Raw genomic sequence first — 27,131 nt, forward strand, 5'->3', positions numbered from 1 at the left:
GAGCAAAAAAAAGACAATGAAATAACAGTATGGGGATGAGGTAGTTGGATGGGCTATTTACAGATGGGCTATGTACAGGTGCAGTGATCTGTGAGCTGCTCTGACAGCTGGTGCTTAAAGCTAGAGAGGGAGATTTGAGTCTCCAGCTTCAGAGATTTTTGCAGTTCGTTCCAGTCATTGACAGCAGAGAACTGGAAGGAAAGACGACCAAAGGAGGAATTGTTTTTTGGGGGTGACCAGTGAAATATACCTGCTGGACCGTGTGCTACGGGTGGGTGCTGCTATGGTGATCAGTGAGCTGAGATAAGGCGGGGCTTTACCTAGCAGAGACTTGTAGATGACCTGGAATCAGTGGGTTTGGCGACGAATATGAAGCGAGGGCCAGCCAACGAGAGCATACAGGTTGCAGTGGTGGGTAGTATATGGGGCTTTGGTGACAAAACGGATGGCACTGTGATAGACTGCATCCAATTTGCTGAGTAGAGTGTTGGAGGCTATTTTGTAAATGACATTGCCGAATTCAAGGAACGGTAGGATAGTCAGTTGCCAGTCATAATGCCAACTCCTTGTCACTCATTGGTTTGAGCAATGAGCAAGGAAGTTGGCAAGAGCAGAAACAGATCTGGGACCAGGCAAACTATGTTTTTTTTCCCTCCTGAGGTAGAGCTAACATTAAAACTAACACTCTAGCATCTCAGGGACTGGAAAGCAATATCTCACCGACTGGGGCCAGTCCAGGAACAGGAGGTTGAAGAACACTGAAGAATTTCATTATAGAATATGAGCAAAGCACGAGGACAATTCTGTTAATTCAAAGTTATTTTATTTGCATACTGTACAATTGCACTTATCATGTTATTCATTGCATTGAAGTCACTATATCTGTAGTACAAAGGGTTGGCATTGGAAAGGACTGATATTCAACACACCTGAAGACACCTGTTCTACTCTAGAGAAAGAACTCCAAAGTAACATATAATGCAGATTAAACCCACATATGGCTACGACTCAAGGCTTTACAGATGTTTCTAAATGAAATATATAAACCTTTTGACGAAAAAACAACTCAAGAGAAAATACCGCGGCTATGGTGACACGATGTTAACATAAAAGTGAAAGGTTTGACACAGATAAAAGACTTGAAGACAGTTTAATCATGTTAGAGGATGTTTTGGAAAAACACCTTCAGAAACACTTGTGTAACTTCAATGTCACCCAGAATCTGTGATTCATCCAGTGTTCGTGTTACTTAACTATCCATGTCAATCCCAATGTGTCCTTCCAAGAATTAAATGTGTGTACGTTCCAATAAATCATTGGCCTGAAGTCCAACATTTTCTTAGAAATCAACTAGATTGAATTGATTAATAATTAATTGCGTTGAATAAAACAGCAGTATCGAAAAGGTTTTAACCCCCTGCTGCCCCGTTCAGCACTGCCAGTACAAATAAACTGTTTCATGGAAAGGTATATTACTATTTTTTTAAGCGAGAACATCCAACCCAGGACATTGGGGATAATATATAATAATATAATATATAATAAATATGCCATTCAGCAGACGCTTTTATCCATACAGTCACGCGTCCATACCGTTCTGTTTTACGTATGGATGGTCCCGGGAATAAAACCCAACACCGTGGCGTTACAAGCACCATACCAACTGAGCTACAGTGCCTTGCGAAAGTATTCGGCCCTCTTGAACTTTGCGACCTTTTGCCACAAATGTCGTTCCACTTCATGATTGTGTCCCACTTGTTGTTGATTCTTCACAAAAAAATACAGTTTTATATCTTTATGTTTGAAGCCTGAAATGTGGCAAAAGGTTGCAAAGTTCAAGGGGGCTGAATACTTTCGCAAGGCACTGTATAAAGGACCACAAAGAGATTGGGATCGACCAATGTCTCCAGAAAAACGTGGCTTTAGACATTAGACCTGGGCTATTCGGTGTTGTGCGAGGCCTGGTGCGCGGCCTTTTACCTACTAGCCTGTTATTTACATAACATGTATTCATTACACCAGGTATTCACAAACTACGCTGAAGGTACGGCAAATAAAAATGTGATTCACATGATTCTCTCACATTTTTTTATATTTATATTTTATTTTATATTTATATTTTCCAACGGGGCTGTACATTTGGATGAGCTTTATTTCTCACCTGTGTAGCCTCGTTTCACTGCCAAAAATAAAATTCAACCATCTAATGTTCAGGAAAATAACAACACAATGTCAAATACAGGTAGCCTAATCAAATAATAAACATCCAATCACATTAACCGTTACTCTCTCACGGGAAACCAACACTCTTGCGCAGACATTTAGAAACGAAACATGACAATTTGAAAAACAAGACACAGGAGTTTTTTGAGTGAGAATAAAGACAACTTTCAAGTAGTAAGACATGTATAAAAGCAACAGATACCATTAATAAGAAGGGGCTAGAAGTGTCTTATATGGTGATCTACCCAGTGACTAGGACAGGCAAGCCCCATACTATTGTGGAGGACTTAATTCTTCATGCTGCCGTGATATGGGGCGGCAGGGTAGCCTAGTGGTTAGAGTGTTGGACTAGTAACTGGAAGGTTGCAAGTTCAAACCAGGTACAAAGGTACAAATCTATTCATACTGCCCCTGAACAGGCAGTTAACCCACTAGGCCACCATTGAAAATAAGAATTTGTTCTTAACTGACTAGTTATGGCTAGGGGGGAAAAGGCCAAAAAAACTATACAGACAATGTCTTCATCAAACACTGTTTCGCAACTCATCAGTGACATGATGTTTGAAACAATTACTTCTTTGCATACAAGCCAATTAATTATGTGCGTTACAGCTGGATGAGTCAACAGACGCTCCTGGTATATGTCCATTACATTTATGTAATAATACCACTACTATTAATAATATGTTCATCCTCTTCTGCAACCACTGTAAACCAGGACAACATGAGAGGATATTTTTAAAATACTGGACCGCTTTGTGACATCAAATGGACTTTGGTGGTCAAGATGTGTTGGTATCTGTACTGATGGTGCAAAAGCCATGACAGGGAGACATAGTGGAGTGGTAAAGCAAAGCAGTTGCTCCCGACGACACTTGGGTCCACTGCAGCATCCACCTAGAGGCTCTTGGGTCCACTGCAACATCCACCGAGAGGCTCTTGCTGCCAAAAGAATGCCTGACAGCTTGAAAGACGTTTTGGACACTACAGTGAAAATGGTTCACTTTGTTAAAGCAAGGCCCCTGAACTCTCGTATATTTTCTTAAAGTTCTTTACTGACCATCCTTTTCACTTGTCTGACCGCTTGGATGATGACAAGTTTCTCACACGACTGACCTATCTGGGTGATGATCTGAATCTAGGATTACAAGGACTCTCTGCAACTATATTCAATGTGTGGGACAAAATTAAGGCTATGATTTAGAAGTTGGAGATCTTTTCTGTCTGCATTAACACGGACAACACACAGGTCTTTCCATCATTGTATGACCTTTTGTGTGCAAATGAACTCAAGCTTACGGACAATGTCAAATGGGATATATAATTTATGCAGGTACATTTCCAAAACAGACAAACAACTGGATTCGTTATCCCTTTCATGCCCTGCCTCCAGTCCACTTACCGATATCTGAACAAGAGAGCCTCATCGAAATTGCAACAAGCGGTTCTGTGAAAATGTAATTTAATCAGAAGCCACTGCCAGATATCTGGATTGGGCTGCGTTCAGAGTATCCTGCCTTGGCTAATCGCACTGTTAAGACACTGATGCCCTTTGCAATCACGTACCAATGTGAGAGTGGATTCTCGGCCCTCATAAGCATGAAAACTAAATACAGGCACAGACTGTGTGTGGAAAATGATTTAAGACTGAGACTCTCTCCAATACAACCCAACATTGTAGAGTTATGTGCATCCTTTCAAACACACCCTTCTCATTAACCTGTGGTGAGTTATTCTAAATAAAGAGCAAGATCATTGATTATTATTATATTATAATTTGTGCCCTGGTTCTATAAGAGCTCTTTGTCACTTCCCCATGAGCCAGGTTGTGACAAAAACTCACACTCATTCTTATGTTTAATAAATGTATAGTATGGTGTGTGTGTGTGTGTGTGTGTGTGTGTGTGTGTGTGTGTGTGTGTGTGTGTGTGTGTGTGTGTGTGTGTGTGTGTGTGTGTGTGTGTGTGTGTGTGTGTGTGTGTGTGTGTGTGTGTGGCAGGCTTACAATGATGGCAAAAAACATCGTTTGAGAGTGTGCTGACCCTGGTGCTAGAGGGGATACAGCTGGAGGTTGAATGTTTGAAGGGGTACGGGACTATAAAAAGTTTGGGAACCACTGCATTACACGACAGAGAGAATCAACAATGAGACAGACTCATCGAGCTCTGGAGTTGTACTTTCTGTTCTCTCTTACAGGGGGCCTTTGGGCAGGTGGTTGGTCAGGTGATTGATCAGGTGGTTGGTCAGATAGTTGGTCAGGTGGTTGGTCAGATAGTTGGTCAGGTGGTTGGTCAGGTGGTTGGTCAGATAGTTGGTCAGATAGTTGGTCAGGTGGTTGGTCAGATGGTTGGTCAGGAGGTTGGTCAGATGGTTGATCAGGTGGTTGGTCAGGAGGTTGGTCAGGTGGTTGATCAGGAGGTTGGTCAGATAATTGGTTTCCTCCACTGACTTTGTACCCAGTCATTGACACAAAACGGATCACAAATCACCCACATGCTGACCTCCGCCCATAGCTGTGATCAGGGGCCATCAGTTCAAAGGTCGGGGTTTATAGTTCAGGGGTCGATGTGGGGAAGGTGCTGACCTTGTTGTTCCTGCTGATTCGTCGTTCTGGCCTTGGACGTGGCTGTTTGGTTTGGATCAGTTCCTCTGGGGTGTTCCCTAGCGGTGGGAGGAGCCTCTTTTTACTGTTCCTGGTCTCCGGCAGCCACTGGGGTGGCAGCTCGAATGGCCCGAACCCAAACTGGGTGGTGTCCTCGGGCTCCGTGGGGGTTGCTGGCGCCACCTGTGACGAGGAGGTGTAAGCACAGGCACGGACAGGTGAGACCTCGGGCAATATGAGAGGAGGTTGTTCTTTAGTTACCGGGACGCTCTCTCTGGTTGGTTCGGTCTCTTTCTGTAGAACCACCTTCCCTCCATGTCTCCCTCCTCCCCTCCTCCCCTGCCTGGTGGTGGTTCTCGTTGGGATGAGGACAGCCCCCACCCCTGACCCTAATGAAGGGCTCTCATTCTCCACCTCCTCCTCCTCTTCATCGGTCGGCCTAAAGATCTGCTGCTGTCCGATATTAAACATCTCCAGGAGCTGGCTCCCAGCGCGAGCAGACCCCTCCAGGGTCCCAGACCCTCCCAACCCTGCCTCGCCCCTCAGCCCCAGATCCCCAGTGCTGACCACGTTACGCCGGCTGTAGCGCCTGTGTACCCGGACTAGAACATCAAACAGGCAGCGTCGAGCCGAGCCGTTCACCGTCAGAAACAGCAGAGGGTTGGTGAGGAGAGACACCTTGGGCAGCCAGATGGCCGTGAGATGGAGAGAAGGGGACAAGTCCTCCCCGTCTCCGAGAAGAGTGCGGTATACCACCAACGCCCCATAGGGGGCGCTACAGGCTGAGAAGGCAAACACCACAGCCAGTAACGTAGCATGTAGCTCAGCCTCGCGTTGAGAGACATAAGGGATGGAGATGGAGTTCTGAGGTGTTCTTAATGCTGCGATGATCACCTTCTTCTTCTGGCTGGCGTTGAGAGCTCTGCGAATCAGGACCATTAACAGGAAAACGACAACGAGCGGAAGGATCACCGTGGTTACGTTGTAGGTCAACACGTAGACCATGTGACCCAGGGAGCGGGCGCGGGCGTCGGAACAGGACGATGTTGCATACACGTCCGTAACGTTGGTTAAGGCGAACACGGGCACGCTGGCGATGGTGGCGTGGATCCAGATGTAGATGACAAGGTCACGTGACCTGGCGTCTGAGATCTTCCTCTCCAGAGGGTAGAGGACAGAGTAGTACCTAGAGAGGAGGAGAGGATAGAAAACGCCACACCGCAGAGCATTCATTCACACTGAGTTGAGCCTCTTAACCTGTACAAACTGAGTCAAAACAAAAGCAACAGAAGAACACGTATACACTGTAAGCATTCTGTTCTTTGAGTGTTAGATCAGGACAGTAGTAACTACGAAGGCTTTGTGTGTTCGATGTAGATCAGGACAGTAGTAACTACGAAGGTTTTATGTGTTCGATGTAGATCAGGACAGTAGTAACTACGAAGGCTTTGTGTGTTCGATGTAGATCAGGACAGTAGTAACTACGAAGGCTTTGTGTGTTCGATGTAGATATGGACAGTGGTAACTACGAAGGCTTTGTGTGTTCGATGTAGATCAGGACAGTAGTAACTACGAAGGCTTTGTGTGTTCGATGTAGATCAGGACAGTAGTAACTACGAAGGCTTTGTGTGTTAGATGTAGATCAGGACAGTAGTAACTACGAAGGCTTTGTGTTCGATGTAGATCAGGACAGTAGTAACTACGAAGGCTTTGTGTTCGATGTAGATCAGGACAGTAGTAACTACGAAGGCTTTGTGTGTTCGATGTAGATCAGGACAGTAGTAACTACGAAGGCTTTATGTGTTCGATGTAGATATGGACAGTGGTAACTACGAAGGCTTTGTGTGTTCGATGTAGATCAGGACAGTAGTAACTACGAAGGCTTTGTGTGTTCGATGTAGATCAGGACAGTAGTAACTACGAAGGCTTTATGTGTTCGATGTAGATATGGACAGTGGTAACTACGAAGGCTTTGTGTGTTCGATGTAGATCAGGACAGTAGTAACTACGAAGGCTTTGTGTGTTCGATGTAGATCAGGACAGTAGTAACTACGAAGGCTTTGTGTGTTCGATATAGATCAGGACAGTAGTAACTACGAAGGCTTTGTGTGTTCGATGTAGATCAGGACAGTAGTAACTACGAAGGCTTTGTGTGTTTGATGTAGATCAGGACAGTAGTAACTACGAAGGCTTTGTGTGTTCGAAGTAGATCAGGACAGTGGTAACTACGAAGGCTTTGTGTGTTCGATGTAGATCAGGACAGTAGTAACTACGAAGGCTTTGTGTGTTCGATGTAGATCAGGACAGTAGTAACTACAAAGGCTTTGTGTGTTCGATGTAGATCAAAAAATGAGTTTAATTTAGGAAATGTCCCCAAATGTCCCCAAGTATTCCCACTAATAAAAAAAGACGTGTGATCGTGTCTCAATGTAATCAAGGTTTGAAATTATTGCTATTTTCAAATAAAATCTATTTTCCGACCTTGTTTTAGTCAATTTGCAGTGTACAAATTATTATCATTATTTTCTGCCCCCCCCACCTACCTACCTACCCCTGATGTAAACTAACATCGCTGTAGCTTCCTACCTACCTACCTACCTACCTACCTACCTACCAACCCCTGATGTAAACTAACATCGCTGTAGCTACCTACCTACCTACCCCTGATGTAAACTAACATCGCTGTAGCTACCTACCTACCTACCCCTGATGTAAACTAACATCGCTGAAGCTACCTACCTACCTACCTACCCCTGATGTAAACTAACATCGCTGTAGCTTCCTACCTACCTACCTACCTACCTACCTACCTACCTACCTACCTACCCCTGATGTAAACTAACATCGCTGTAGCTACCTACCTACCTACCTACCTACCTACCTACCTACCTACCCCTGAGGTAAACTAACATTGCTGTAGCTTCCTACCTACCTACCTACCTACCTTCCTACCTACCCCTGATGTAAACTAACATCGCTGTAGCTACCTACCTACCTACCTACCTACCCCTGAGGTAAACTAACATTGCTGTAGCTAGCTAGCTACCTACCTACCTACCTACCTATCTACCTACCTACCCCTGATGTAAACTAACATCGCTGTAGCTACCTACCTACCTACCTACCTACCCCTGAGGTAAACTAACATTGCTGTAGCTAGCTAGCTACTTACCTACCTACCTACCCCTGATGTAAACTAACATCACTGTAGCTACCTACCTTCCTACCTACCTACCTACCTACCTACCTACCTACCCCTGATGTAAACTAACATCGCTGTAGCTACCTACCTTCCTACCTACCTACCTACCTACCCCTGATGTAAACTAACATTGCTGTAGCTTCCTACCTACCTACCTACCTTCCTACCTACCCCTGATGTAAACGAACATCGCTGTAGCTACCTACCTACCTACCTACCTACCCCTGAGGTAAACTAACATTGCTGTAGCTTCCTACCTACCTACCTACCTACCCCTGAGGTAAACTAACATTGCTGTAGCTAGCTAGCTACCTACCTACCTACCTACCTACCTACCTACCTACCCCTGATGTAAACTAACATCGCTGTAGCTACCTACCTACCTACCTACCTACCTACCTACCTACCTACCCCTGAGGTAAACTAACATTGCTGTAGCTAGCTAGCTACTTACCTACCTACCCCTGATGTAAACTAACATCGCTGTAGCTACCTACCTTCCTACCTACCTACCTACCTACCTACCTACCTACCCCTGATGTAAACTAACATCGCTGTAGCTACCTACCTTCCTACCTACCTACCTACCTACCCCTGATGTAAACTAACATCGCTGTAGCTACCTACCTTCCTACCTACCTACCTACCTACCCCTGATGTAAACTAACATCGCTGTAGCTACCCACCTTCATACCTACCTACCTACATACCTACCTACCCCTTATGTAAACTAACATCGCTGTACCTACCTACCTTCATACCTACCTACCTACCTACCGACCTACCCCTGATGTAAACTAACATCGCTGTAGCTACCTACCTACCTACCTACCTAACTAACTAACTAACTAGAAGGGTCAAATATACATCTAAACTAACATCGCTGTAGCTACCTACCTTCCTACCTACCTACCTACCTAACTAACTAGATGGGTCAAATATACATGTAAACTACCCTGCAGAGGAAAGAGAAGAAGGTAAGATCGAAATAGACTGAAGAATGATAGTAGTAAACCCATCATTGTTTCCCGCTCTCATTCACAGAACCTCTTTGACTGGTTGAACAGAAGACCTTCTCCAGTATGAATGAGTATACGTGGGGGTTTTGTGTGGCTAAGTGGAGCAAGCAGGAGAGAGAGAGAGAGAGATATCTTACTGAGCTGTGGAGATGCTGATGTGGACAAAATACACATATTTTTGTGTAAGTAAGTAGGTGAATAGGTGTGTGTGTGTGTGTGTGTGTGTGTGTGTGTGTGTGTGTGTGTGTGTGTGTGTGTGTGTGTGTGTGTGTGTGTGTGTGTGTGTGTGTGTGTGTGTGTGTGTGTGTGTGTGTGTGTGTGACAGAGATGATGGCATAGAGGAGAGCGGGAAGCAGACATGGGAACCAAGTGTTTTTACTTTTCTTGGAAGAGGAAAGAGGCGAGAGGAGGAGGAGGAGGAGGAGGAGTGAGTGAGTGAGTGAGTGAGTGAGTGAGTGAGTGAGTGAGTGAGTGAGTGAGTGAGTGAGCGAGCGAGTATAGCGGTGAAGGAAGAGGAGGGAAGAGAAAGTGAAGCAGTGATGAAGAAGAGAGTGTAGTGATAGAGCAAAAGAGCATAGAATGGAGTGTAGCTGTGAGTGTAGAATGGAGGGTAGCTGTGAGTATAGAATGGAGTGTAGCTGTGAGTGTAGAATGGAGTGTATCTGTGAGTATAGAATGGAGTGGAGCTGTGAGTATAGAATGGAGTGGAGCTGTGAGTATAGAATGGAGTGGAGCTGTGAGTATAGAATGGAGTGTAGCTGTGAGTGTAGAATGGAGTGTAGCTGTGAGTGTAGAATGGAGTGTAGAATGGAGTGTAGCTGTGAGTATAGAATGGAGTGGAGCTGTGAGTATAGAATGGAGTGTAGCTGTGAGTGTAGAATGGAGTGTAGCTGTGAGTGTAGAATGGAGTGTAGCTGTGAGTGTAGAATGGAGTGCAGCTGTGAGTGTAGAATGGAGTGTAGTTGTGAGTGTAGAATGGAGTGTAGCTTTGAGTGTAGAATGGAGTGTAGCTGTGGGTATAGAATGGAGTGTAGCTGTGAGTGTTGTAAGTCGCTCTGGATAAGAGCGTCTGCTAAATGACTTAAATGTAAATGTAAATAAGAGCGTCTGCTAAGCTGTGGAGATGCTGATGTGGACAAAATACACATATTTTTGTGTAAGTAAGTAGGTGAATAGGTGTGTGTGTGTGTGTGTGTGAGCTGTGAGTATAGAATGGAGTGGAGCTGTGAGTGTAGAATGGAGTGTAGAATGGAGTGTAGCTGTGAGTGTAGAATGGAGTGGAGCTGTGAGTTTAGAATGGAGTGGAGCTGTGAGTATAGAATGGAGTGTAGCTGTGAGTATAGAATGGAGTGGAGCTGTGAGTATAGAATGGAGTGGTGTTGTGAGTGTAGAATGGAGTGTAGCTGTGAGTATAGAATGGAGTGGAGCTGTGAGTGTAGAATGGAGTGTAGAATGGAGTGTAGCTGTGGGTATAGAATGGAGTGTAGCTGTGAGTGTAGAATGGAGTGTAGCTGAGAGTGTAGAATGGAGTGTAGCTGAGAGTGTAGAATGGAGTGTAGCTGTGAGTGTAGAATGGAGTGTAGCTGTGAGTGTAGAATGGAGTGTAGCTGAGAGTGTAGAATGGAGTGTAGCTGTGAGTGTAGAATGGAGAGAGTGTAGAATGGAGTGTAGCTGTGGGTGTAGAATGGAGTGGAGCTGTGAGTATAGAATGGAGTGGAGCTGTGAGTGTAGAATGGAGTGTAGAATGGAGTGTAGCTGTGGGTATAGAATGGAGTGTAGCTGTGAGTTTAGAATGGAGTGTAGCTGTGAGTGTAGAATGGAGTGTAGCTGTGAGTGTAGAATGGAGTGTAGCTGTGAGTGTAGAATGGAGTGTAGCTGTGGGTATAGAATGGAGTGTAGCTGAGAGTGTAGAATGGAGTGTAGCTGAGAGTGTAGAATGGAGTGTAGATGTGAGTATAGAATGGAGTGTAGCTGAGAGTGTAGAATGGAGTGTAGCTGTGAGTGTAGAATGGAGTGTAGCTGTGAGTGTAGAATGGAGTGTAGCTGTGAGTGTAGAATGGAGTGTAGCAGTGGGTATAGAATGGAGTGTAGCTGTGAGTTTAGAATGGAGTGTAGCTGTGAGTGTAGAATGGAGTGTAGATGTGAGTATAGAATGGAGTGTAGCTGAGAGTATAGAATGGAGTGTAGCTGTGAGTATAGAATGGAGTGGAGCTGTGAGTATAGAATGGAGTGGAGCTGTGAGTGTAGAATGGAGTGTAGAATGGAGTGTAGCTGTGGGTATAGAATGGAGTGTAGCTGTGAGTTTAGAATGGAGTGTAGCTGTGAGTTTAGAATGGAGTGTAGCTGTGAGTGTAGAATGGAGTGTAGCTGAGAGTGTAGAATGGAGTGTAGCTGTGAGTGTAGAATGGAGTGTAGCTGAGAGTGTAGAATGGAGTGTAGCTGTGAGTTTAGAATGGAGTGTAGCTGTGAGTATAGAATGGAGTGTAGCTGTGAGTTTAGAATGGAGTGTAGCTGTGAGTTTAGAATGGAGTGTAGCTGTGAGTTTAGAATGGAGTGTAGCTGTGAGTGTAGAATGGAGTGTAGCTGTGAGTGTAGAATGGAGTGTAGCTGAGAGTGTAGAATGGAGTGTAGCTGAGAGTGTAGAATGGAGTGTAGCTGAGAGTGTAGAATGGAGTGTAGCTGTGAGTGTCAGGGAGAGAGTCCCTCCCTGTGGACTGTCAGTTATTTTGGCTGCAGCTCAGAACAGGGAGCTCTGCAGGAGAGACAAACAGCACCAGGCAGAGTGGAATACACATTCTGCATCAATTACAGCCCATCTCCAAACCACACGGGGTGAGTAGAGATAGAGGGAAGTTTTATCTGGTACAAAAACAGATTATACTGTTTTCAGTTTTAAAACGCCCATAACAGTAGAAATCCACTTTTTGGAGCTGAAAGACGACGGCCAGAGCTTACCCATGATGTTGCACAACGATTTAAGTCAATCAGCAATCGTTTTAGTCAAAGTGTGATATATTTAAAGTGAAAAATCCGAACTGCCTACTTCGTGCAATTTTGTGTGAATGTCTTTTCCTGTGATATGACATACAGAGTATTTTCAGCTTACGTTTCGTTTTCAATCCTTGCAGAAAATAAAACACGTTTTCACGTGAAATTTCAGATGTGAAATCATGTGAAAAATGGAACACGTCACGTAACATTTCATGTTATCACATGTTATCACATGTTGCTTTACATGTTATCACATGTTATCACATGTTATCACAACACTTTACATGACATAACATGTTTTCACATTATCTTCACATAAGATCACAACACTTTACATGTTATCACATGTTATCACATGTTATCACAACACTTTACATGTCATAACATGTTATCACATTATCTTCACATAAGATATATTTAAAAAATAATAATTGAACCTTTATTTAACTAGTTATTTAACTAGCTGCCCTATGGGACTCCGGGATCACGGCTGGATGTGATCAAATAAAATAAAATAAAATGTATTTATATAGCCCTTTGTACATCAGCTGATGTCTCAAGGTGCTGTACAGAAACCCACCCTCAAACCCCAAACAGCAAGCAATGCAGGTGTAGAAGCATGTGATGCAGCCTGGATTCGAACCAGGTACTGCAGTGCGCTGCAGTGTCTTAGACCACTGCGCCACTCGGGGGCCCATATAGAAGACCCCGTTGCCCCAATATGAATGGTTAAGACCATTAAAGTGTTGCTTCACTGCACGCTCCACTGCTTTAATAGGTGTAACGTCAGCTAGAAACCACAGGCGTCTATCCAGATGAGAAAAAGAGGCACCTGCGGAAGAACAAAACAATTCCAGGGAACTTCCAGTGACATGTCATTTGAGGTGTGCATGATCATGAGAAGTCATTGTCGCCTTTCATTTCACTTTCACTGTGAGAACCATGAGCACAGGCTGACTTGGCTTTGATGCACTGCAGCCGAAGCCTACCAGCAGTCTACCAGCAGTCTACCAGCAGTCTACCAGCAGCCTACCAGCAGTCTACCAGCAGCCTACCAGCAGCCTACCAGCAGTCTACCAGCAGTCTACCAGCAGCCTACCAGTAGACTACCGGCAGCCTGCTTCTCCGGCAGCAGCCTACCGGCAGTCCCGGCAGCCTGCCGGCAGCCTACCAGCAGTCTACCAGCAGCCTACCAGCAGCCTACCAGCAGCCTACCAGCAGTCTACCAGCAGTCTGCCAGCAGTCTACCAGCAGTCTACCAGCAGCCTACCAGCAGTCTACCAGCAGTCTACCAGCAGCCTACCAGCAGCCTACCAGCAGCCTACCAGCAGTCTACCAGCAGCATACCAGCAGTCTACCAGCAGCCTACCAGCAGCCTACCAGCAGTCTACCAGCAGTCTACCAGCAGCCTACCAGCAGTCTACCAGCAGCCTACCAGCAGCCTACCAGCAGCCTACCAGCAGTCTACCAGCAGCCTACCAGCAGCCTACCGGCAGCCTACCGGCAGTCTACCAGCAGTCTGCCGGCAGTCTACCAGCAGTCTACCAGCAGCATACCAGCAGCCTACCAGCAGTCTACCAGCAGTCTGCCGGCAGTCTACCAGCAGTCTACCAGCAGCATACCAGCAGCCTACCAGCAGTCTACCAGCAGCCTACCAGCAGCCTGCCAGCAGTCTACCAGCAGCCTGCCAGCAGTCTACCAGTAGCCTGCCAGCAGTCTACCAGCAGCCTGCCGGCAGTCTACCAGCAGTCTACCAGCAGCATACCAGCAGTCTACCAGCAGCCTACCAGCAGCCTACCAGCAGTCTACCAGCAGTCTGCCAGCAGCCTACCAGCAGTCTACCAGCAGTCTGCCAGCAGCCTGCCGGCAGTCTACCAGCAGTCTACCAGCAGCATACCAGCAGTCTACCAGCAGTCTACCAGCAGTCTACCAGCAGCCTGCCAGCAGTCTACCAGCAGTCTACCAGCAGTCTACCAGCAGTCTACCAGCAGTCTGCCAGCAGTTTACCAGCAGCCTGCCAGCAGTCTACCAGCAGCCTACCAGCAGCCTACCAGCATTCTACCAGCAGCCTGCCAGCAGTCTACCAGCAGTCTACTAGCAGCCTGCCAGCAGTCTACCAGCAGTCTACCAGCAGCTTACGAGCAGTCTACCAGCAGTCTACCAGCAGCCTACCAGCAGCCTACCAGCAGTCTACCAGCAGCCTGCCAGCAGTCTACCAGCAGTCTACCAGCAGCCTGCCAGCAGTCTACCAGCAGTCTACCAGCAGCCTACCAGCAGTCTACCAGCAGCCTACCAGCAGTCTACTTACAAAAGGTTGCAGCGAGTCCATTACAATGTAGAAACACAATGCTTATGACAAATCCAGATCCATAACCAGCCATAGATCATCTTATTATTTCAAACTATTTCTATGGCAGATTCATGGCCGCAATTTACAGAAGACGCCAAAACGTTGGAAATAACAAAGACAGGCCAGTGGTTTCCATCTGTGGTGAAGATAACGACAGGCCAGTGGTTTCCATCTGTGGTGAAGATAACGACAGGCCAGTGGTTTCCATCTGTGGTGAAGATAACGACAGGCCAGTGGTTTCCATCTGTGGTGAAGTTAACGACAGGCCAGTGGTTTCCATCTGTGGTGAAGATAACGACAGGCCAGTGGTTTCCATCTGTGGTGAAGTTAAAGACAGGCCTGTGGTTTCCATCTGTGGTGAAGTTAACGACAGGCCAGTGGTTTCCATCTGTGGTGAAGTTAACGACAGGCCAGTGGTTTCCATCTGTGGTGAAGTTTTCCCTAAATTAATGCATATGACAAATCCAGCTCCAGAACCAGCCATAGAACCAGCTGGCTAATCTTTTGAATGAAGTGTAGTAACAAAAAACAGCAACAACCGGTAATATTAGCTAGCTAGACAAAGTTAGCAAGATAGCTAGCAACACTGACAAGCCAGACCCAGTTCATGAATATGTATAAGTAGCCGTCGTCATTCTTTGGAGGATGTGGAAACTAAACGACAGGAAATGATGTTGAAATAGTGGCGTAGTGGCATGCACGGGGGGGGGGGGGGGTTCGTTTAAAGGTCTGTGTTTACAAGATCAAGCCGTATCCCCACTGTGCGGTGTTCCACATGTATAAATAAATAAAAGCATGAACACAGGACATGTGCTTTATTACTGCGCCGAAATGTCAGGCAAGTATCAACCGCTAGCAGTCCCCCCCCAGACAGATCTGAACAGATGGGACCGGTAAGCAGTGCCCCCCCCAGACAGATCTGAACAGATGGGATCGGTAAGCAGTGCCCCCCCAGACAGATCTGAACAGATGGGATCAGTAAGCAGTGCCCCCCAGACAGATCTGAACAGATGGGACCAGTAAGCAGTGCCCCCCCCCAGACAGATCTGAACAGATGGGATCGGTAAGCAGTGCCCCCCCCAGACAGATCTGAACAGATGGGATCAGTAAGCAGTGCCCCCCAGACAGATCTGAACAAATGGGACCAGTAAGTAGTGCCCCCTCCAGACAGATCTGAACAGATGGGACCAGTAAGCAGTGCCACCCCCAGACAGATCTGAACAGATGCGACCAGTGAGCAGTGCCCCCCCCAGACAGATCTGAACAACAGATGGGACCAGTAAGCAGTGCCCCCTCAGACAGATCTGAACAGATGGGACCAGTAAGCAATATGTTGCAGCAACCAGCAGTGCAGTTTGATTTTCCTGCAATCACCCACCTGTCGAAGTGCGATGGCAGCGAAGCTGAGCACGGTGACGGAACAGAAGAGTTTGTGGAGGAACTTCAGGGCCTTGCAGAGCAGCAGAGTGTGTAGCCACCAGCAGCAGCGAGGGCTGGCCCCGAGAGCCACGTCAAAGGGAACACACACCAGACCCGCACAGATCCCTGAGCACGCCAGGTTCTTAATGAAGCGACTGGTCACCGACTTGAAGACACTGGTACAGCAGGTACACCATAAAACAGTACCATTGCCTGTGAGAGGGAGAGAGAGGGAGGGAGAGGGAGCGAGAGAGAAAGAGAAACAGAGAGAGGGGGGTGAAGAGGGGAAGGGAGGGGGGGGAGAGGGGCGACAGAGAGGGGAGGGAGGGAGAGACAGGAGAGGAGGGAGAGGGGAGGAGAGAGAGGGAGAGACAGGAGAGGAGGGAGAGGGAAGGAGAGAGAGGAGGAGAGGGAGCGAGAGAGAAAGAGAAACAGAGAGAGGGGGGTGAAGAGGGGAAGGGAGGGGGAGGGAGAGGGGCGACAGAGAGAGGGAGGGAAGGAGAGGAGGGAGAGGGGAGGAGAGAGAGGGAGAGACAGGAGAGGAGGGAGAGGGGAGGAGAGAGAGGGAGAGACAGGTGAGGAGGGAGAGGGAAGGAGAGAGAGTGTTTAGACTGGATAATGTGTGATGGTTTTACAGTATAAGGGAAGGTAAGAAAATGTAATACAGTGAAATATCATGTGTGAGTTTTGGAAGAGCTTTTTGGAAAACAGTCAGGAATAAACAACATTGAAAAAATGATCGATATTACATGCCCTTCTGTCTTTTCCAGTTGCCTTAACAATCGGCTTGTCAAAACAATCTATTTGAACTGGAGGGCAGAGGCAGGACTGAGGGGCGCCGAGAGGACAGATACATTTTAGCAACAGGTGTGACGTGCCACTGGTATTCCACACACATCCCAGAGCTTGTGACTCATCACACACACACACACACACACACACACACACACACACACACACACACACACACAAAAACTGGTACTTCACTTCACGTAACCCACCATCCCTCCTGGCTCCTTCCCTACTCCCACCATCCTCTCGCTCCCTCCTTCCCTACTCCCACCATCCTCTCTCTCCCTCCTTCCCTACTCCCACCATTCTCTCTCTCCCTCCTTCCCTACTCCCACCATTCTCTCTCTCCCTCCTTCCCTACTCCCACCATCCCTCCTGGCTACATTCCCTACTCTCAACACCCTCTCTCCCTCCTTACATACTCCCACCATCCTCTCTCCCTCCTTCCCTACTCCCACCATCCTCTCTCTCCCTCCTTCCCTACTCCCACCATTCTCTCTCTCCCTCCTTCCCTACTCCCACCATTCTCTCTCTCCCTCCTTCCCTACTCCCACCATCCCTCCTGGCTCCTTCCCTACTCCCACCATCCTCTCGCTCCCTCCTTCCCTACTCCCACCATCCTCTCTCTCCCTCCTTCCCTACTCCAACCATCCTCTCTCTCCCTCTTTCTGTACAACCACCATCCCTCCTGGCTCCTTCCCTACTCCCACCATCCTCTCTCTCCCTCCTTCCTTACTCCCACCATCCTCTCTCCCTCCTTCCCTACTCCCACCATCCTCTCTCTCCCTCCTTCCCTACTCACACCATCCTCTCTCCCTCCTTACCAACTCCCACCATCCTCTCTCTCCCTCCTTCCCTACTTCCACCATCCCTCCTGGCTCCTTCCCTACTCCCACCATCCCTCCTGGCTCCTTCCCTACTCCCACCATCCTTTCTCTCCCTCCTTCCCTACTCCCGCCATCCTCTCTCTCCCTCCTTCCCTACTCTCACCATCCTTTCTCTCCCTACCTTCCCTACTCCCACCATCCTCTCTCCCTCCTTTCCTGCTCCCACAAACCTCTCTCTCACTCCTTCCCTACTCCCACCATCCTCTCTCTCCTCCTTCCCTACTCCCACCATCCTCTCCTTCCCCTCCTTCCCTACTCCCATTCCTCTCTCCCTCCTTCCCTACTCCCACCATCCTCTCTCTCTTCCCTCCTTCCCTCCCTACTCCCACCATCACTCCTGGCTCCCTCCTTCCCTACTCCCACCATCCCCTCCTTCCCTCTCCCTCCTTCCCTACTCCCACCATCCCTCCTGGCTAATTCCCTACTCCCACCATCCTCGCTCCCTCCTTCCCTACTTCCACCATCCTCTCTCCCTCCTTCCCTACTCCCACCATCCCTCCTGGCTCCTTCCTACTCCCACCATCCTCTCTCCCTCCTTCCCTACTCCCATCATCCTCTCTCCCCTCCTTCCCCTACTCCCACCATCCTCTCTCTCCCTCCTTCCCTACTCCCACCATCCCTCCTCTCCCTCCTTCCCTACTCCCACCATCCTTGCTCCCTCCTTCCCTACTCCCACCATCCTCTCTCTCCCTCCTTCCCTACTCCCACCATCCCTCCCAGGCTCCTTCCCCTACTCCCATCCTTCCCTCCTTCCTACTCCCACCATCCCTCTCAGGCTCCTTCCCTACTCCCACCATCCTTTCCCTCCTCCCTACCCCACCATCCTCCCCCCTACCTTCCCTACCCCACCATCCCTCTCTCCTCCTGCTCCTTCCCTACTCCCACCATCCTCTCTCTCCCTCCTTCCCTACTCCCACCATCCCTCTCCCTCTCCTACTCCCATTCCTCTCTCCCTACTCCCACCATCCCTCTCTCCCTCCTTCCCCTACTCCCACCATCCTCTCTCACTCCTTCCCTACTCCCACCATCCTTCCCCCTCCTTCCCTACTCCCACCATCCCTCCTGGCTCCTTCCCTACTCCCACCATCCTCTCTCCCTCCTTCCCTACTCCCACCATCCTCTCTCTCCCTCCTTCCCTACTCCCACCATCCCTCCTGGCTCCTTCCCCTACTCCCACCATCCTTCGCTCCCTCCTTCCTTCCCTACTCCCACCATCCTCTCTCTCCCTCCTTCCCTACTCCCACCATCCCTCCTGGCTCCTTCCCTACTCCCACCATCCTCTCCCCTCCTTCCCTACTCCCACCATCCTCTCTCTCCCTACCTTCCCCTACTCCCACCATCCTCTCTCCTTCCCACAAACCTCCCACCCTTCCCTACTCCCACCATCCTCTCTCCCTCCTTCCCTACTCCCACCATCCTCTCCCCTCCTTCCCTACTCCCACCATCCTCTCTCTCCCTCCTTCTCCCTCCTTCCCCACTCCCACCAACCTCTCTCCTTCCCTCTCCCACCATCCTTCCCTCCTTCCCTACTCCCACCATCCTCTCTCCCTCCTTCCCTACTCCCACCATCCCTCCTCCCTCCTTCCCTACTCCCACCATCCTCTCTCCCTCCTTCCCTACTCCCACCATCCCTCCCTCTCCTTCCCTCCTTCCCCCTACTCCCACCATCCTCTCCTGGCTCCTTCCCTACCATCCCTCCCTCCTTCCCTACTCCCATCATCCCTCCCTCCCTCCTTCCCTACTCCCACCATCCTCTCTCCCCTCCTTCCCTACTCCCACCATCCCTCCTGGCTCCTTCCCTACTCCCACCATCCTCTCTCCCTCCTTCCCCTACTCCCACCATCCTCTCTCCTCCCTCCCCTCCTACCATCCTTCCTGGCTCCTTCCCTACTCCCACCATCCTCTCTCTCCTCCTTCCCTACTCCCACCATCCTCTCCCTCCTTCCCTACTCCTTCCCTACCCTCCTTCACCATCCTCTCTCCCTCCTTCCCTACTCCCACCATCCTCCTGGCTCCTTCCTCCCGACCATCTTCCCTACTCCCACCATCCTCTCTCCTCCTTCCCTACTCCCACCATCCCTCCTGGCTCCTTCCCCTACTCCCACCATCCTCTCTCCCTCCTTCCCTACTCCCACCATCCTCTCTCCCTCCTTCCCTACTCCCACCATCCTTCCCCCTACTCCCATCATCCTCTCTCCTTCCCTCCTTCCCTACTCCCACCATCCTCTCTCCCTCCTTTCCCTACTCCCCATCCTCTCCTCCTTCCCACCTTCCCTACTCCCACCATCCCTCTCCTTCCTTCCCCTACTCCCCCACCATCCTCTCTCTCCCTCCTTCCCTACTCCCACCATCCTCTCTACCATCCCTCTCTCCCTCTTTCAGTACTCCCTCCCTCTGGCTCCTTCCCTACTCCCATCCATCCCTCCTGGCTCCCACCATCCTCTCTCCCTCCTTCCCTACTCCCACCATCCTTTCTCTCCCTCCTTCCCTACTCCCACCATCCTCTCTCCTCCTTCCCCTACTCCCACCATCCCTCCTGGCTCCTTCCCTACTCCCACCATCCTTGCTCCCTCCCTTCCCTACTCCCACCATCCTCTCTATCCCTCCTTCCCTACTCCTACCATCCTTTCTCTCCCTCCTTCCCTACTCCCACCATCCTCTCTCCCTCCTTCCCTTACTCCCACCATTCCTCCCTCCTTCCCTACTCCACCATCCTCTCCTGGCTCCTTCCCTACTCCCACATCCTCTCTCCTCCTTCCCTACTCCCACCATCCCTCCCCTCCTTCCCTACTCCCACCATCCCTCCTGGCTCCTTCCCTACTCCCACCATCCTCGCTCCCTCCTTCCCTACTCCCACCATCCTCTCTCTCCCTCCTTCCCTACTCCCACCATCCCTCTCCCTCCTTCCCTACTCCCACCATCCTTCCCTCCTTCCCTACTCCCACATCCCACCCACCATCCCTCCTGGCTCCTTCCCTACTCCCACCATCCTCCCTTTCCCTCCCACCATCCTCTCTCCCTCCCTTCCCTACTCCCACCATCCCTCCCTGGCTCCTTCCCTACTCCCACCATCCTCTCTCCCTCCTTCCCTACTCCCATCATCCTCTCTCCCTCCTTCCCTACTCCACCATCCCTCCTGGCTCCTTCCCTACTCCCACCATCCTCTCTCCCTCCTTCCCTACTCCCACCATCCTCTCCCTCCTTCCCTACTCCCACCATCCCTCCTGGCTCCTTCTCTACTCCCACCATCCCTACTCCCACCATCACCCTCTCTCTCCCTCCTTCCCTACTCCCACCATCCCTCCTGGCTCCTTCCCTACTCCCACCATCCTCACTCCCTCCTTCCCTACTCCCACCATCCCTCCGGGCTCCTTCCCTACTCCCACCATCCTCTCTCTCCCCTCCTTCAGTACTCCCACCATCCCTCCTGGCTCCTTCCCTACTCCCACCACCCTCTATTCCTCCTTCCCTACTCCCACCATCCTCTCTCCCTCCTTCCCTACTCCCACCATCCCTCCTGGCTCCTTCCCTACTCCCACCATCCTCTCTCCCTCCTTCCCTACTCCCATCATCCTCTCTCTCCATCCTTCCCTACTCCCACCATCCCTCCTGGCTCCTTCCCTACTCCCACCATTCTCTCTCTCCCCTCCTTCCTTACTCCCACCATTCTCTCTCTCCCTCCTTCCCTACTCCCACCATCCCTCCCCTCCTTCCCTACCATCCCACCATCCTCTCTCCCTCTTTCCCTACTCCCATCATCCTCTCTCTCCCTCCTTCCCTACTCCCACCATCCTCTCTCTCCCTCCTTCCCTACTCCCACCATCCTTTCTCTCCCTCCTTCCCTACTCCCACCATCCTCTCTCCCCTCCTTCCCTACTCCCACCATCCTCTCTCCCCTCCTTCCCTACTCCCACTATCCTCTCTCCCTCCTTCCCTACTCCCACCATCCTCTCCCCGCCCTCCTTCTCTCTACTCCATCTCTGTCTAGTGCACTAATGAAAAATAATACATCCGCATGTCCATAGTTGAAGGAGTCCCCCTTGAGCTGCTATGATAGAAAACTGCACATGAAAACAGAGGAGAATAAAGGACTTTTATAATTGGTATTTCAGCTCGTGCCATTTTCAAGACAAGTCTCAATTCTGTATTTTCATATCCTCCATTATATTAAATATATACATTATTATAATTATGGGGCCGAATCAGACATAGGAATTTACGCCTTTCCTACGGACGGCTTTCCTACAGACGCCTTTCCCTTTCCTACGGACGCCTTTCCCTTTCCTACTGACACCTTTCCTACGGACGCCTTTCCCTTTCCTACGGACGCCTTTCCTACGGACGCCTTTCCCTTTCCTACGGACGCCTTTCCCTTTCCTACGGACGCCTTTCCCTTTCCTACGGACACCTTTCCCTTTCCTACGGATGCCTTTCCCTTTCCTACGGACGCCTTTCCTACGGACGCCTTTCCCTTTCCTACGGACGCCTTTCCCTTTCCTACGGACACCTTTCCCTTTCCTACGGACGCCTTTCCCTTTCCTACGGACGCCTTTCCCTTTCCTACGGACACCTTTCCCTTTCCTACGGGCACCTTTCCTACGGACACCTTTCCCTTTCCTACGGACGCCTTTCCCTTTCCTACGGACGCCTTTCCCTTTCCTACGGACGCCTTTCCTACGGACACCTTTCCCTTTCCTACGGGCACCTTTCCTACGGACACCTTTTCCCTTCCTACGGACGCCCCACTTTCCTACGGACGCCTTTCCCTTTCCTACGGACGCCTTTCCTACGGACACCTTTCCCTTTCCTACGGACGCCTTTCCCTTTCCTACGGATGCCTTTCCCTTTCCTACGGACGCCTTTCCTACGGACGCCTTTCCCTTTCCTACGGACGCCTTTCCTACGGACGCCTTTCCCTTTCCTACGGACGCCTTTCCCTTTCCTACTGACGCCTTTCCCTTTCCTACGGACGCCTTTCCCTTTCCTACGGACGCCTTTCCTACGGACGCCAATCCTACGGATGCCTTTCCCTTTCCTACTGACACCTTTCCCTTTCCTACGGACGCCTTTCCCTTTCCTACGGACGCCTTTCCTACGGACGCCTTTCCCTTTCCTACGGATGCCTTTCCCTTTCCTACGGACGCCTTTCCTGCGGACGCCCCTTTTTCCACTTTCCCTACGGACGCCCCTTTCCTACTGACGCCTTTCCTACTGACGCCTTTCCTACGGACGCCTTTCCCACGGACGCCTTTCCCACGGACGCCTTTCCCTTTACTACGGACGCCTTTCCTACGGACGCCTTTCCTACGGACGCCTTTCCTACGGACGCCTTTCCTACGGACGCCTTTCCCTTTACTACGGACACCTTTCCCTTTACTACGGACGCCTTTCCTACGGACGCCTTTCCTACGGAAGCCTTTCCTACGGACACCTTTCTCTTTCCTACGGACGCCTTTCCCTTTCCTACGGACGCCTTTTCCTTTCCTACGGACGCCTTTCCTACGGACGCCTTTCCCTTTCCTACTGACGCCTTTCCCTTTCCTACGGACACCTTTCCCTTTCCTACGGACGCCTTTCCTACTGACGCCTTTCCCTTTCCTACGGACGCCTTTCCCTTTCCTACGGACGCCTTTCCTACGGACGCCTTTCCCTTTCCTACTGACGCCTTTCCCTTTCCTACGGACGCCTTTCCCTTTCCTACGGACGCCTTTCCCTTTCCCTACGGACGCCTTTCCTTTCCTACGGACGCCTTTCCCTTTCCTACGGGCGCCTTACCTACGGGACACCTTTCCTACGGACGCCTTTCCTCACGGGACGCCTTTCCTACGGGACGCATTTCCTACGGACGCCTTTTCTACTGACGCCTTTCCCTTTCCTACGGACGCCTTTCCTACTGACGCCTTTCCCTTTCCTATGGACGCCGTTCCTACTGATGCCTTTCCTACGGACGCCTTTCCTACGGACTCCTTTCCCTTTCCTACGGACACCTTTCCCTTTCCTACGGACACCTTTCCCTTTCCTACGGACACCTTTCCTACGCGCCTTCCTACGGACGCCTTTCCCTTTCCTACGGACGCCTTTCCTACGGACGCCTTTCCCTTTCCTACGGACGCATTTCCCTTTCCTACGGACGCCTTTTCCATGGACGCCTTTCCTACGGACGCCTTTCCCTTTCCTACGGACGCCTTTCCCTTTCCTACGTACGCCTTTCCCATGGACGCCTTTCCTACTGACGCCTTTCCCTTTCCTATGGACGCCTTTCCTACGGATGCCTTTCCTACGGACGCCTTTCCCTTTCCTACGGACGCCTTTCCCTTTCCTACGGACGCCTTTCCCTTTCCTACGGACGCCTTTCCCTTTCCTACGGATGCCTTTCCCTTTCCTACGGGCTCCTTACCTACGGACGCCTTTCCTACGGACGCCTTTCCCTTTCCTACGGACGCCTTTCCCTTTCCTACGGACGCCTTTCTTACGGAAGCCTTTCCTACGGACACCTTTCCTACGGACGCCTTTCCTACGGACGCCTTTCCTACGGACGCCTTTCCTACGGACGCATTTCCTACGGACGCCTTTTCTACTGACGCCTTTCCCTTTCCTACGGACGCCTTTCCTACTGACGCCTTTCCCTTTCCTACGGACACCTTTCCCTTTCCTACTGACGCCTTTCCTACGGACGCCTTTCCCTTTCCTACGGACGCCTTTCCCTTTCCTACGGACACCTTTCCCTTTCCTACGGACGCCTTTCCTACGGACACCTTTCCCTTTCCTACGTACGCCTTTCCCTTTCCTACGGACGCTACGGACGCCTTTCCCTTTCCTACGGGCGCCTTTCCTACGGACACCTTTCCCTTTCCTACGGACACCTTTCCTACGGACGCCTTTCCCTTTCCTACGGACGCCTTTCCTACGGACGCCTTTCCCTTTCCTACGGACGCCTTTCCCTTTCCTACGGACACCTTCCCTTTCCTACGGACACCTTTCCCTTTCCTACGGACACCTTTCCTACGGACGCCTTTCCTACGGACGCGCCTTTCCTTTCCTACGGACGCCTTTCCTACGGACGCCTTTCCCTTTCCTACTGACGCCTTTCCCTTTCCTACTGACGCCTTTCCCTTTCCTATGGACGCCTTTCCTACTGATGCCTTTCCTACGGACGCCTTTCCTACGGACGCCTTTCCTACGGACGCCTTTCCTACGGACGCCTTTCCCCTTTCCTACGGACGCCTTTCCTACGGATGCCTTTCCCTTTCCTACGGACACCTTTCCCTACGGATGCCTTTCCCTTTCCTACGGACACCTTTCCTACGGACGCCTTTCCTACGGACGCCTTTCCCTTTCCTACGGACGCCTTTCCTACGGACGCCTTTCCCTTTCCTACTGACGCCTTTCCCTTTCCTACTGACGCCTTTCCCTTTACTACTGATGCCTTTCCCTTTCCTATGGACGCCTTTCCTACTGATGCCTTTCCTACGGACGCCTTTCCTACGGACGCCTTTCCTACGGACGCCTTTCCCTTTCCCTACGGACGCCTTTCCTACGGATGCCTTTCCTTTCCTACGGACACCTTTCCTACGGACGCCTTTCCCTTTCCTACGGATGCCTTTCCTACTGACGCCTTTCCCTTTCCTATGGACGACTTTCCTACGGATGCCTTTCCTACGGACGCCTTTCCTACTGACGCCTTTCCCTGTCCTATGGACGACTTTCCTACGGATGCCTTTCCTATGGACGCCTTTCCTACGGACGCCTTTCCTACGGACGCCTTTCCCTTTCCTACGGACGCCTTTCCCATGGACGCCTTTCCCACGGACGCCTTTCCCACGGACGCCTTTCCTACGGACTTCTCAGTATTTGGTAAATCAGACTTTGCTTATTCATTTGCAAAACTCGCTCTGTAGGTGTGGCTACCTCGCACACTCTGAATCAATTCCATTCAACTGCTGAAAACCCGACCACTTGCTGGCCAACAGATTTCCTGGAGGAGTTTTCATTCAAAAGGGTCGTCACTACTTTTATCTTAAGTCGTCCCTTTAAATATGGTGTGTTTTAGTTACAATTTTGTCGACAGACTCACTGGACTAATATTAAAGATCAATAAAAGAAAGCCATCTAAATATATCCATATTTGTCTCTGTTTCAGCACCAAATCGGTAGATTTAAGAATAGTCTGATCTTGTGAATTATTTAGGGTTAGGAAAGTATTTATGAGTAATACATTTTTTTTTAATGGTTTGGAGAGCCTTTACACACTAAAGAAAGAAAGCAGTGGTTTGGTTCATTCTGAAATGTGTCACATTAATTTCTTTAACCCATGGTAACCCATGGTAACCCATGGTAATGCTGTAAGATTGGTTTACGTAGAATTATAATAGGGAGGATAGTGTACACTAGTAGGCTATACCCGTGTGTGTCGCCTGCACTAACCATGGTACTGTGTGATGACACGGCCAGGAAAGGGGCCATGCTCCGGTTCAGACTGTCACGGCTTGGTCTGCGCTCCCGCTCCATAACTGACTGAATTATCCCACGTCTTTTATTTATATATGATCAACTGTTACTAATGATCATCAGCAACAACCACACGGACGTGACAGCGTTACAGAGGAAGCAAATTAAGGTAAACGAAACAATGTAATTGCAGGGAATGATAATGTAGGCTATACGAACTGACAGGAACTGAAGAAAAATATAATAATTACTAATGATCCTCAGCAACAACCACACGGTCGTGTGACGGCGTTTACAGAGCAACTAATAACTCAACTGGATGATAATGTAGGCTATAACAATTTGAAGGGAACTAACAGTAAATTGTCAGTTGAATATGTGTTGTTATTAAGCCCACTGATAATATAAGCCATATTCTTTAGGTCTCTTGTGGGTGATTGTTCATGTCTTTGTGGAACCAGATAGGACTGTTTCGGTTTGTTCACATTTCTTGTTTTGCACATTGTTGTATTTACATCTTTATTAAAGATGTACAAAACTAACCACGCTGCATTTTGGTCCGCCTCTCTTTCACCAGAAGAAAACCGTTACAGAGAGAGAGAAAGAGAGAGAGAGAGAGAGAGAGAGAGAGAGAGAGAGAGAGAGAAATTCAGGATAGTCTATCATTAAGACATTCGAGAGTGCCCATCCCTGAAAGTTAAAAGGGCGTGCATAATTTAAATTCTGCATAATGGCACAGCATTTCATAAACTTTACTGTACGAAAATGTATATGTTGATATGGTTAAGTTTGCTGCCACATGACTGGTTTCACGTCTCCAACGATTTATAAGGTCAAATAGATCAAAAACAAACAAGTGTCATTGATATATTCACAATCCTCTTATCCAAAGGGATGACTCCTTTACCTAGCTGTTATCACGGTGTAACGTACAGTGCATGCAGAATGGTATTGTTTCTATCAGAAAGGAGATGTCCACTTGGAACCGGTAGGTTTGCTAGACCTTATTTGTGGTTTCCTCACTAGTTAAAGTTAGCTAGCAGTTCTCAGCAGTTAGCAACCAATGGCTAGCAGTTTCTTAACAAGCACAAAAACCAGTCAAAAACTTTGGGAGTATAGTACCCTGGAAATCAGCCGATCTAGTGGCAAAAAAAAGAACTGACGAAAATGCACAGTGAAATAAACCTTTTATTTTTTA

General features: G+C 49.5%; 1 protein-coding gene across 1 annotated transcript in view; it reads right to left on the minus strand.

Annotated features, from left to right (window-relative positions):
• Positions 1-4,165: 4,165 nt before the first annotated feature.
• Positions 4,166-27,131, minus strand: part of LOC135505662 (uncharacterized) — a 26,991-nt gene continuing 4,025 nt past the window's right edge. The window contains exons 3-6 of the mRNA XM_064924710.1: positions 24,756-25,325; positions 23,313-24,029; positions 15,776-16,019; positions 4,166-6,020 (exon numbers count right to left, since the gene is read on the minus strand). Of these exons, the coding sequence (XP_064780782.1) occupies positions 4,772-6,020; positions 15,776-16,019; positions 23,313-24,029; positions 24,756-25,325 (2,780 nt within the window). The 3' untranslated portion in view covers positions 4,166-4,771. The remainder of the gene's footprint in view (positions 6,021-15,775; positions 16,020-23,312; positions 24,030-24,755; positions 25,326-27,131) is intronic.

The sequence above is a fragment of the Oncorhynchus masou genome, chromosome 19 (assembly GCF_036934945.1).
Source record: "Oncorhynchus masou masou isolate Uvic2021 chromosome 19, UVic_Omas_1.1, whole genome shotgun sequence".
Lineage (NCBI taxonomy): Eukaryota > Metazoa > Chordata > Actinopteri > Salmoniformes > Salmonidae > Oncorhynchus > Oncorhynchus masou.